The sequence below is a fragment of the Giraffa tippelskirchi genome, chromosome 13 (assembly GCF_054371585.1).
Source record: "Giraffa tippelskirchi isolate mGirTip1 chromosome 13, T2T-mGirTip1v1.2.pri, whole genome shotgun sequence".
In the NCBI taxonomy this organism is placed as follows: domain Eukaryota; kingdom Metazoa; phylum Chordata; class Mammalia; order Artiodactyla; family Giraffidae; genus Giraffa; species Giraffa tippelskirchi.
Window position 1 is genome coordinate 104,931,678 of NC_137287.1, and position 11,807 is coordinate 104,943,484.

Here is an 11,807-nt window from a genome sequence, read left to right on the forward strand (position 1 = left end):
GGCGGCAAGAGCCGCGCGATGCAGAACCCCAACACAATGCACCTCTGCGACTCCCCATTCTCTGGGGGTGGCAGCCACTGGGGAGAAGTCACCCAAGGGGTCACTCCCTCCTGGGGACGCGCTGAGCGAATGACGGCCGGTGTGGAATATTACACAGCCAGGAACGGGACGGGAGGGGCTGCGCGTGCCCACCGAGGGCAGGTCTCCACATCTCTACAGGATCAAGTGAACTGCGGGAGCACAGGCGCGCCACCTGGTGGGCAAAACCCGCAAGCACCTTCACCTGTGAGTGTACCTTCTGCAAAATGGGAGTAAGGGAAGACGCGATTGCTGTGGGGACTGACGGTGAGGGCTTAAAATAGGGGTTGGCTCAGAGAAAGCCCACCTAAGGGTATGCTAAATGGATCCGTGCCAGTCACCCTCCACTCTCAAGCTCAACTCGGACTTCCCTCCCCCACCATGGGTCCCCCTTTTGAATCTATCCTCCCCCACAGCAGCCAGAGGAAGCTTTTAAAATATAAAAACGGAGCATCACTCCTCTCTGCCTCACCAGTTCTTTCCCCCTGAATAAAGCCCAAGACTGAATGTCTCTCCACTCTAGCCCTCACCTCAGGGCTCCACCCTGGTTTCTCTCAGATCCTGGGCCCATATTGCCTTCTCCTGCTTGGTGTATTCTTCCTCCTCCTCCTCAGTTAATTTCGTTAATTTCTACTATCCTACAGCTTCAGGTCAGGCACCACCTTTCCCAGGAAGCCCTCCCTGACTTTCTCATTTGAGTTTCCTCCAGCAGATTCTGAGAGCTCCACAAAGGGAGGGAACACATGTCCCCAAAACCTGACACAGAATCAGCCGGTTGTAATTATCTGCTGCCTGTTTACAAATGTCCAGAAACATCTGGAAGGAGCATAGCCAACTGATCAGAGTGGCCTCTCTGTGGCTGGAAAAAAAGGGAATTCATTTCAGTTTAATTAGAATAAAAAAAGGTGATGAAGCCAATCATTCTTGGGGCTGTGAGGCTCAAATAAAATGAAACCAGGCAGGGACAGGGAAACGGAAAGTAGGGAACGGTCATCACGCCATCAACCATGACCTCTTCCACCCACAGACCTGCTCCCAGTACACAGTCCCCAAACCGGGCCCAAACACCATCAATATATTTATTAAAACCAAAGCAGAGGGAACAGAGCTGTTAGGAAGGCAAATCAAAGTGCAGATTGGAGGGTGGGGCAGAGCAAGAAGTGGGGTGGAGGGGGCACTTCAAACGCCACAGGAAGGGGCCCTGTGGTCTGGGCTGGGGGGGAGGCCCTTCACCCCACCCCTCCCGCCCACCCTGTCAGTGAAGGTCCCCCACTCACCTCTCCCATCTCACATCCATCCTGGGGGCAGCTGGGGCCCTGCAGTGACCCCGTGGGGAGGGGCCACCCCCTCGATCCACCCATGGCTGTCAGTCAGTCTGTGTCTCCCTCCCTCGCTTTCTGAATAAATAAACCACTCAGGCCTCAGCTCCTTCGGAGTGGGGCAAAGAACAGCTCAGGGACCCCTGCCCTCGCTCAAGGGGTAAGGGAGTTGCGGCACCAGTCCCACATCCCTCCTACCCTTTGCCGATGCCCCAAGCTTGCCAAAAAGGCCTTGATAAATAAATAACGCTCCATTAAAGCTTCAATCAGAAAAACCTTTAAGACGATAGAAGTGCTCTCGCTGTCCTGCCAACAAGCAGGCCAAGGCCTCGCCACCTGGCCTGGTCAGCACACAGGATTCTGGGGGCAGGTGGCCACCCTGGGCCTCGTGGGGCCCCTGGAGCAAGAAGACCAAAAGTGCAGTTAGAGCCCCCACCACGCGCACACATGGACTCATGCACACACACGTGGACACACTGGGGCGTGTTTTCAGTGCACGCACAGATGTGTTCACCTTCATTCCCCGGGACATGCACACACACATGCTCACACACCCCTCACCCCGTGGACACACACATCAGGGGTTGGGTGCATGCACAAACACACCACAAACATAATTCTTCCCTTCCTGGCTTGCTCAGCCTCCTGGCAGGAGCCAGACTCCAGAGCTAGAAGCCTCTGGAGGTAGGAGAGAGGGGCATAAATTAAACGTTTCCAATTAGGCTAGGACGGCCAGGGGCGGGGGGCTCCAGGACTGCAGAGATGGGGTGGGCATCTCAGGAGGCCCTGGTCCCCCTGAGCCCCGTCAGAAATCCAGGGGAGTGAGGTCCCCAAAGTCACAGTCGAAGAGGTCTCTGATGCCCTCACCCTCCTCAAGGCCAAAGTGGTAGTCGAGGGCCTCGTGCGGGGGGGACAGGCTGATGAACTCCTCGGGGAGGAGGCCGGAGAAGTCCTCCCTCACGTGCTCCAGGAGTGAGTCGGCCGCCACAAGCGGGGACAGGCGGTCCTCGTCCACGGGGGCCCGCAGGCCGCCCATCCGGGAAAGCACAGGTTCTGGGGAGACGGGGGAGCATCACAGGCCGGGGACACCCCGGAAGGAAGGGGCTGCCACACCTGCCCACCCACCTGGGAGAGGGGCCCGCCCCACCCCGCCCACCCGGCTGTCACCAACCTTGCTCCAGGCTGAGCAGGGACTGACTGGGATCCATGGCAGGGGCTGAGGGGGGTGATGATGGTGGCGGCGGCACTGCAGGGGCAAGGTCAGCTGCCCTGTCCTCCTCCCCCGAAGCTGCCCCCTGGGACGGGGTCTTTCCAGGGCTGGTTCCGCCCACACTCTCCTCAGGGCACAGGAAAACATCGATGGGGCCTTGTTTGCTCTTAAGGGAGATCTGAAAGGTCTGGGTGGAGGTAGCAGGCGGGGTAAACTGAGGCTCAGCTGGACTACCAGCCCAGCCCAGCCTGTCCTGGTCCGGTTTAGACTCCCAGGTCTCACCTCCGAGGAGTCCACGGCTTGGAGCTGGGTCTCGGGGGGGGCCTTGATCACCATGACCATCTGCTCTGCGGGGTCCGCGATGCTACGAAGGTCCTGGCAGGTCACGTAGGCCAGGGTTGGTGGAGTCAAGGACCACATGATCTTTGGCCTTTGGGGCCACCCACCCAGAAAGCTCAGAAGGCAGAGCCCATCCCTGCCTCGTCACTCCTGTCCTCTGCATCGCCCACTCCAGGGCCTGGCACATAGTTGGTGCTCAAGCAGATCTCATGCCCTTGAGCCTGCTTCTACATCCGTACAGTGAGATCACTCTGCCTATTGAATCTCAAGGTAATGATGGCTGCCTATAATCATTTCATAAAAATTACTTAAATCCAGTCATGGTCCTAAGAATTTAATCTGACCCATGACCTTGATGTCAATTAGTGTGTGTGTGTGTGTGTGTGTGTGTGTGAATTTAATCTGACCCATGACCTTGATGTCAGTTAGTGTGTGTGTGTGTGTTAAGTTGCCCAGTCGTGTCTGATTCTGTGACCCCATGGACTATAGCCCACCAGGCTCCTCTCTCCATGGAATTCTCCAGGCAAGAATACTGGAATAGGTTGCCATTCTCTGCTCCAGGGGATCCTCCTGACCCAGAGATCAAACCCAGGTCTCCCACACTGCAGGCAGATTCTTTACCATCTGAGCTGTTATCTCCAAAATGTATAAACATAACTTCTTTCAAAATAAAGTTTCTATTTTTGTAAATAAAAGCAACTCTAACCTTGAAGCTACAACCAGGTATTGAATCCCTGTATTAAATAAGTGTTTGTTATTACTGATACTAGCTTTTCTGGTTTTAATCTGTACAGCTTTGAAATAGTATTGTTTTTCCCCTTTTCCAGAGGAAGCTGAGACTCAGAGAGGTTAAGTAACTTGTCCAGTGTCACACTGTGAGTGAATGCTGAGCCAGGACCGGTATCCAAAGCCAGAACCCTCTCCTGAATCCAGGGCCCAGGGTAGCCCCTCTACTCCCACTTGGATGGGGCCCTGGTCACCCTCCAGGCAGTTCAAGGATATCGCTGGCTGTCAGCATCCTCGGAGAGCAGACGCAGCTGTGTGGTGCAGACGTGGATAAGGTGATCCAGCTGCCGCTCGCTCTCCTGCAGTTGCTGAAGGTCCTGGGTCAATCCTTCAAGCCGCCCGCCGATCCCCACCGTTGCATGGCTGCCTCTGCCGGGAGGCAACGGGAGGGGTCAGCAGCTCCCAGCCCCTCTTCCCTGGAGCTGTGACCCTCAGCAACCAGTCTGTTGCTGCCCCCTGCCCCTCACGGCTTGGCTCCTCAGCCGGGCTTCCAAAGCAGACTGGCTGGGTTCAGACTCAGGCCTGAATGTCTGTGAACACCCACATGGCCCTTGTAGGGGGCTGGATAAGTACACGAGGGCAGACATGCCGTGGAACACTCTGTAGTTGTGTAAAAAGACATGAATGAATTAGACGCAAAAAGGGAAGCATTTGTAAGACATATCAAGCGAAAAGAAAACAAATAAATAAATAAATGTAGAATGGAATATCTACCCAAAACTGAAAACACAAATGTGTCAGAGAGTGGAGTAAGGTGACCGGGGAAAGAGGTGAAAACAGGGAAAAAAAACTAAGAATTAACCAGAATAAAACAGCTGTTAGCCAAGCTCATCGATGGCAACAGAAGCCAGAACAGTGGTCATCTGGGTGGTATGAGGAAGGGACAGTGTCTGGGAAGGGGCACAGGGGAAGTTTCTGGGGTGCTGGAAAGGTTCCTCATCCTTATCCAGATGGTGGTTACCCAGGTGAAGAAATGGAAAGCTGCGCTGAGCTAGATATGTAGGATTTGTGTTCTTTCCCGCATCCATCACCTCAGGGAAGCCAGCTCTCCTCTCTAAACCTCGGTTTGCCCAGCTGTAAGATGGGGACACGGGCAGCCACAGCAGGTATGCCTCTCAGCTCCTCTCGCCCGGCCCACCCCACGCCTCCGCCTACCCCCCTGTTCGGCTGGTACCTACAGCCACTGGATGTGGTTCTTGGACTTCTTGGCGATGAGCTGGATGCCCTCCAGGACGTTGGTGATGTCATAAATGCGCCGTTTCTGCACCTTCAGCACCTCGGCCGCCCAGTTCAGGTCGACCACACCGTCGGCCGAGCGGCTCAGTAACTCCAAGAAGCGTTTGGTGGTCAGGTTCAACGATGTTTCATAGCGTGACTTCTCCCCTGGGGACTTCACACCTGGGGGCCAGGCAGGACAAGGTTCCTCAGCACCACCCCCAGCCACAATGGGCTCCCTGGCAACGGCAGGGCAGGAGGATGGCAGGGTGGGGGTGGGAGGGGGCAGATGGTTCCTTCTCCTTGGTAAGGCCAAGCAGGGAGGCCCCATGGCTGCTGCCTGCCAACCACAGCATTCCTCTTCCGGCTGGGGAACTTCCCACCCCCTAAGGCTTGGGGAAGCCATGCCAGGCGCCCACTCCAGCTGCCCCTTGGGGCCCCCCAAGGCCTGGATCAGACCCAGGCCTGATAGACCAGAGCTTAGTCTGCAAGCATGCCTGTCTGTCCACACCCCCTCAGTGTGGGTCTGGCCAGGGGGTCTGCCTGAGCCCAAGCCCTGGGGGTACCTTTTCCTGGGTGGCGGCCTCTGCCCCGAGCTGGCCCGCTGCTCTCGGCCAGGTATTGATGGTCGGTTTCCAGGTCCAGCCTCCGCTTCACCTATGGCAAAAACAATGGGAGGATGCCCAGTAACCAGGAGAGTGGGGCCGCAAGAGACCTGGCTGAGGACCGGGTGCTCCTGGGCCAACCCCTGCCCCAGTCACTCTACCAGGATGCCCAAGAGTGTGAGTGAGGGGGAGGTCCCAGGCGGCACGATCCTACCCCACAGGACAGAGCACTCAACTGGAAGGCAGAAGTTCAAGCCCCAGTTCCGCCACTACCTTCCTGGGGGACCTGTGGTAGTTTGCAAGTTTTTTTTGCTTCTCCTCTTTTCAACAGGTGGAGCCCAATGTTCCCTTAAGTACGGGCCCAATCTGGTAACTCGCTTCTAATGAACAGAATGTGGTGGAAGTGGCGGTGTGTCACTTTTGAGACAGGGTCACACAGGCACTGAAGCGTCCTCCTTGCCCTTTATTGGATTCCTCCCGTGGTTGGAGCTAGCGGCCATGTCACGTAGGCACTCGGGTAGCCCTAAGGAGGCCCAAGTGGCAAGAAACTAAAGCCACACCCCCAACAGCAACACGGGCAGGCTTAGAAGCACATCCTCCAACCCTGGTCATGCCTTCTGATGACTGTAGCCAGGCCAATATTTTGGCATTAACCTCAGAAGAGGTCCTCAACCAGAAGCACCCAGCCAAGTTACCCCTGAATTTCTCACCCTCAGAAACCATATGATAACAGATGTCTGATGTTTTAAGCCGTTGGGATACAGATCCCCTGAATGAGTCACTACCTCTCTCTGGTTTCTGATTTGTCCGTGAATACGGCAGCACAATCATGGCCCCATTTTACAGGTAGGACAACTGAAGCCCAGAAAGACTCAAGGTGATACAGGCAGGAAGTGCCAGAGCCAGGATTCCCGCACGAGGATGGAGACTACTCCAGGGATTTCACAGGCATCTCCTTCATATCCTGACCCAAACCAGCTGTACCTGCCCCTCCGCCACCCACAGGGTTTCCTGAGCTAGAACCAGCTAGGTTTCCTGGTTCAGGCCCACCCACTGCCCTCATCGCATCTAGCTGCCAAAAATCCCGTCACCACAGCCACGGGCACCTCCTATCTGGACCATCCAGCTGTCTTCCCACTGGTCTCCCTGCCTCCATCTGTCCCCTCCACCTTAGTATCCTCACCTGCCACCACTTCTCCACAGGAACTTCTGCTGAGCTTCTGAGTTTCTTCATAGACCTGCGCCTCCAAGACTTAGCCCGTGCTGGTCCCTCCCTGGCTGGCCCTCGCCTCCCTCCCTCCCAGTTCACACCAACGCTTCCCCCTCCATAGAGAGGCACCTTACCCATCACCTCAGTCTTTCCAATCAATAGCACAATAGAAACTGAGCCTTTTCTCCCTCAGGAGCGCTGCAAACCCAACCCTTCCCCACATGGTCTCTTGCCACAAATTTCTGCAGGTGTGTTTGTCTCACCCAGAGGCCAGGGAGCCCCTCAGAGGCAGGCACTGGGTCTGAATAATCTCTGCACACAGGGTCTGGGCATCAGCATATGTTTGCTGAATGAACAACCCTACATGCTACCCGACTCAGACACTCCCTCTCATGCAGGCACTCCTCGATTTCCTCAGGCGTCTGTCAATATCAGAGTTAACACATGCTGAGTGCTTCCTGTGTCCTGAGCACCGCTAGGTAACTGCTCTACCTGCATGTGATCACCCACAACCTCCAGCCACCTTGCAGCAGGGGTTCTGATGACTTCCACTTCCTGAGGAGTCTGCACCTCGCAGAGGTCACACAGTGAGAGGTGGAGTCAGGATTCGAACCTTAGTGGGCCGGGCAGAAGCTCATCCGGAAGCCAGGCTCCCGCAAGCCAAACCACAATGTACCTGGCTCTCCAGCCTTGCCCCAAAGCCCTGAACCCCAGCATGCTCCAGCCAACCGCATCCTTTGCCTCCTTCCTGCCCCCTCAAAAGGGTGCCCATGCTGAAGGCAGATCCATGCCACACTTAGGCAGATGGATGCCCATCTCTGCCACTGTTCTCCAGAGATGCAGGTACAGGGACCCAAAAAGCAGGGATGAAATAAATCCAGATGACTCAAATACCTATCCATGGGAGAGGCCACAAAAACTGGTTCATCCAGCCCTTGGAATACCACACTGCTGTCAAGAAGGACGGGGGCAGGTTGATACAAAACTCTCCCAAAGACTTATTGACAAGAAAAACATGGTTACGAAGCAATGCATTTATGTGATCCCTTTTGGGGATTAAAAAGCTCATGAAACCATTTTCTCTGGTTCAGTTTGTATTATTATAGAATCCATTTCAAGAGTAACCTTGGTATCAGGGCGAGGACCATAAGGAATTGCTGCCTTGTCTCTAAAGTAGGGATGATGTGCTATTGGAACACAGAAGTAAAGGAAAAACTTCAATTTCTAAAACTTCAGAAAGATGTCATAACCACCTTAAAAAAAAAAAGGAGACTCTGGAAGAGAAAAAAGGAAAAATGAATGGGGCTGGGGATCTTGTCCCCCTCAACTTTCTCATCTCTTCTTCTACAGTAAATATGTATTATATGCAGTTTGTTTTTTAAGAGCCATGACAACAGTGGAGATGTGGACAGAAGAGCCAGAAGGAATGGCTGAATTGCACAGAGCCTTGTAGGCAGGAGGTACTCAATGAATGCTCACTTGTGCAGAAGCTGAGCCTGTAGCTTGTTTCAAGGACTGCCCCCAAACAAATGCTAGTGCAGACGGTGAGTGGAGGCCACAGCTCAGATAGCCAGTGGCTACTTACAGGTACAATGTTAGGGGGTGCTGGACAGCAAAAGCTGGGCCCATGTTTCTGGACTTCAGCAGCAAGGTGGTACCGGGCCCTACCCCTGCTCACGGCAGAAAACACCTACTAGCCCTTAAGTACTGTGACAGCAGAGGCTCTTTACTTGCCTCTGTGCCTAGAATCTCAGAGGCACTCACTAACAACTGCTGAATGAATGGAATGCTCAGACCCAATGAGGCTGCCCCTGACACCCCGGGCGTGGAACAGAGGGCAAACCTCCTGATCCCAGTCCCTGGCTGTCCCTCTGAGCCTGAAGCTCCATTGCCCAAGGGCAGGACAGCCCTAGGCCTAAGCACCTGTCAATCAGCTAAATGGAGGCTACTCGTTCAGGCTCCAAGCTGGTACCTGCAGGGACAGGTTGCTGGGGTACTGGAGACCAATCAGGGAACCCACCCTGTGCAACTTCCCTCCCTCTCACTCATTAGGAGGAAGGGACCCTGGGCTTCCTTCAATCTCTATTAGCATCTCCAGGAAGTAAGGCATGCCAACAGTTAACCACTCAGGAAATCTGGACTGGTCCCACCACTCACGAGCTGACTCACCAGGGAAGGTTCTAACATATCTAAGCCTCAACTTCCCTATCTGCAAAACGGGAAAGTTGTTGACAGAGTTAAACGAGTTAATTGGGTAAAGTGCTTGGCACATGGCCTAACTCACAAAACAGTCTCAAAACAATGGTGCCTCCTATTGTTATTATTAGCATCTCAGTGATTCCGGAAGGAAGGACGCACTGGGCAGGGGGCCAAAGGGGTCGGGGGAACCTTGTTGGGATGCCTCAGGGACCAGCTGCCACCCAGGCCTCCGTCAGCAGTTGGGCTTCCACCTCCTTGCCCTGGGTCCTGCCTCCTTGCCTCAACTTGCTCAGCCAACTGTGCTGAGACCCCATCCTGCCTGCCCATCCATGCCCTAACTTTACCCACAGGCTGCACCAGTCAAACTGGTCTCCACACCCTGTCCTGCAGCCCACAGGACCAAGCTCTAGGCCTCCACCCCCTCCTTCCCCCCACCCCCTAATTCAGATACCTCTCTGGGCCCCCTAGTCTCAACTGTCTTTAGCCTCTTGCTGTGCAGGGAGCACTTTATCAAGGGATCTCCCTGGGGCATTTACTCTCTCCTGGCACTGGGGGCCTCCTCTCCAGCTCCCAGAGGCCTAGCCCACCCAGGACTTCCACTGGGGCCCGGGGGTCTGCCTGCCTGATTAATGAGGTTCCATGGCAACCAGGGCCTGGGAGGGTGGAGGGTGGCAGATGGAAGGACAGGCAGAAGGAGGGGATCAGCAGCTGGCCTAGTCACCCCCGCCCCTGCAGAGAAGGCCTCCCAGCCAGGCAGCCTGTCCCCAGAGGCCCGGAGGGCCAGGCCTGCACCTGGCAGTCCCAGAGGCAGGAAGGAGGGTCTCCTCAATGGCTCTTCTACGGTCAGGTCCCAGAACACCCCACTTTGATCTCCCCAAGCAGCCATGCCCACCACCCAGCCACAAGTTCTGGTCTGAAGCCAGCAGGCCTCAGTTTAAATCCCACTTGCAGCCTTGTGACCAGGGGGCAAGCCACTTCCCCTCTCTGGGCACAGTTCAGATGGGCACAGTGACAACACCAAGCTCACAGCATGGATGTGAGTTTTAGCTGCCTTGAAGTCAGCCAGAAGCCTGGCATGCAGTCAGCGACAGCTGAATACACGTGGACTATTATTATCATTGAGTCTGATCCGGCGAGGAAGCTGAGGCCCAGAACACAGAGCTGCAAACAAGGACTGGCCCGAGGTCACCCCGCACCCCAGGGCGGAGCCCCGAGGCCCAACCCAGGCTCGGCACCGCCCTGCCCGGGCGGCTCAGCCCACCCTCCCCCGCCCCCGCTGCAGCCGGGCCAAACATTGCGCCCCGCCCGGGTCTGCGCGGGGGTCCAGGCAGCGCACTCGGCCCAGTGTCCCTGGTGTCCGTACCGGCGGGCGGCCGAGCGCGGGGCGCGGCGCGCTGGGTGTGGGCCGGGGCGCCTGCGGCGTGGCGAAGAGCAGCAGGTCAGGGTCCCGGGGGCCGGCGGCGGGTGCGGCGGGGCCGGCGGGGGCCGGCGGGGCGCTGGCGTCCTGCGCGGTGGAGATGATGACGATCTGCGAGGAGTCGAGCAGCCGCAGCGCGCCGGCCCCGAGCAGGGCCTCCAGCGCCGGCGCGCAAGGGCCGCCCGAGGGGGCCCCGGCCACAGCCATGGCGCTCACGGCCCGCGCGGCCCGGGTGGCAGTCGGCGGCGGCGGCGCGGGCCCATGGCGGCAGGCCGAGGCGAGGGCTAGATCCCGCTCCGGATCCCGCTCCGCCCCCGGCCGCCGCTGCCTGCAAAGTCCCGGCCACTTTTACGCGCCAAATCCTTTTTGCCGCGAAAGAGCCACGAGCCGCCGAGCGCTGCCACCATTGGCTGTCCGTAATGTGACGGAGTTGACGGCGACGTCGCCCATTGGCTACAGCGCGCCGGGCCGGCGGCGGGGGGCGGGACGGGGCGGCGGCGCGAGGCGGTACGGCCAATCGGGGGTCGGGGCGCGCGCAGGCTTTGTCGGGGCGGTGCCAGGCGCGTTCTCACTCCCCGCCCTCAGAGGGGACGGCCCCTGTCCGAGGAGTGGTGGCCCCACCCCCTCCCCGGCGCACCCCCATCTGGCCGATGCCTCTAAGTGGAGACATTGAGGACATAATGTCCATTAAGCAAATCTCAACGTCAGCAGACCCCACGTGACCCCGAGTACTCTAACCTGTGGCCCTAGGCCAGATCTCTAGAAACTGCCCCTCCTCTCTTCTGGGTTCTCAGGCCCACCTCCAAGCTCCGGCCACATCTCCCTCAACTTCCCTCACCGAAGCCTTTCACTTTCAAATCCTGTACCCACCCTATTCCTCTCAGCCAGAGCCCAAGCAGAAGGGAGCCGTCAGAAAATGGGGAGGGATGTCAGGCCCAATACAGCTCTGGGCTTTTCTACAAGCCCTCCTATAGCTGGAAACTCTTCAGTACCCTATGCACAAACTTCTGCTTGCACTGATTCACTCATTCAACAAACGTTTTGAGAGCCGGCTCTATGCCCCATTCTTGACTCCTGGCGCTAAGGAACTCACAGTTTAGTGAAAAAGGGAAGAGGGAAATAGGTAACAAGCATTTACAACATGATGTGGAATTTTCACTATTAATTCCATGTTAGAACTCACAAAGGGAGGAGGTTAGTGTGCTGAGCATGAAAATGCATTTAATCCGGAGGCCCTGGGACCTCTCCATCAGCCATTTCTCATTGCTCAGATCAGCTGATTTGAGCAATACTGTCCTCTCCTCTATGCCAGGCTCTGTGCCAGCACTGAGGGCAGAGATGTAAAAGGCTTGATGATTTCTGTGAACTTGCCTGCCATCTGGTGGGGATTGACCCATCAGGAAAAAAAAAAAAAAAAAAACCTAAGAAG

At 56.4% G+C, this 11,807-nt stretch overlaps 1 protein-coding gene across 2 annotated transcripts; it reads right to left on the reverse strand.

Moving 5' to 3' along the window:
- Positions 1–1,651: 1,651 nt before the first annotated feature.
- Positions 1,652–10,718, reverse strand: E2F1 (E2F transcription factor 1). 2 transcript variants are annotated; one of them, XM_081559751.1, is made up of 8 exons: positions 10,325–10,710; positions 5,514–5,604; positions 4,911–5,130; positions 3,949–4,101; positions 2,890–3,004; positions 2,569–2,794; positions 2,265–2,450; positions 1,652–1,794 (listed from the first exon to the last, which is right to left on the reverse strand). In XM_081559751.1, exons 1-8 carry the CDS (start codon positions 10,583–10,585, stop codon positions 1,676–1,678), a joined length of 1,371 nt encoding a protein of 456 aa, XP_081415877.1. In that variant the 5' UTR covers positions 10,586–10,710; the 3' UTR covers positions 1,652–1,675. The 2 variants fall into 2 exon arrangements, with proteins under 2 accessions (XP_081415877.1, XP_081415876.1); XM_081559750.1 differs by lacking the exon at positions 1,652–1,794 and having other exon boundaries at positions 2,015–2,450; positions 10,325–10,718.
- Between the last annotated feature and the right edge of the window lie 1,089 nt (positions 10,719–11,807).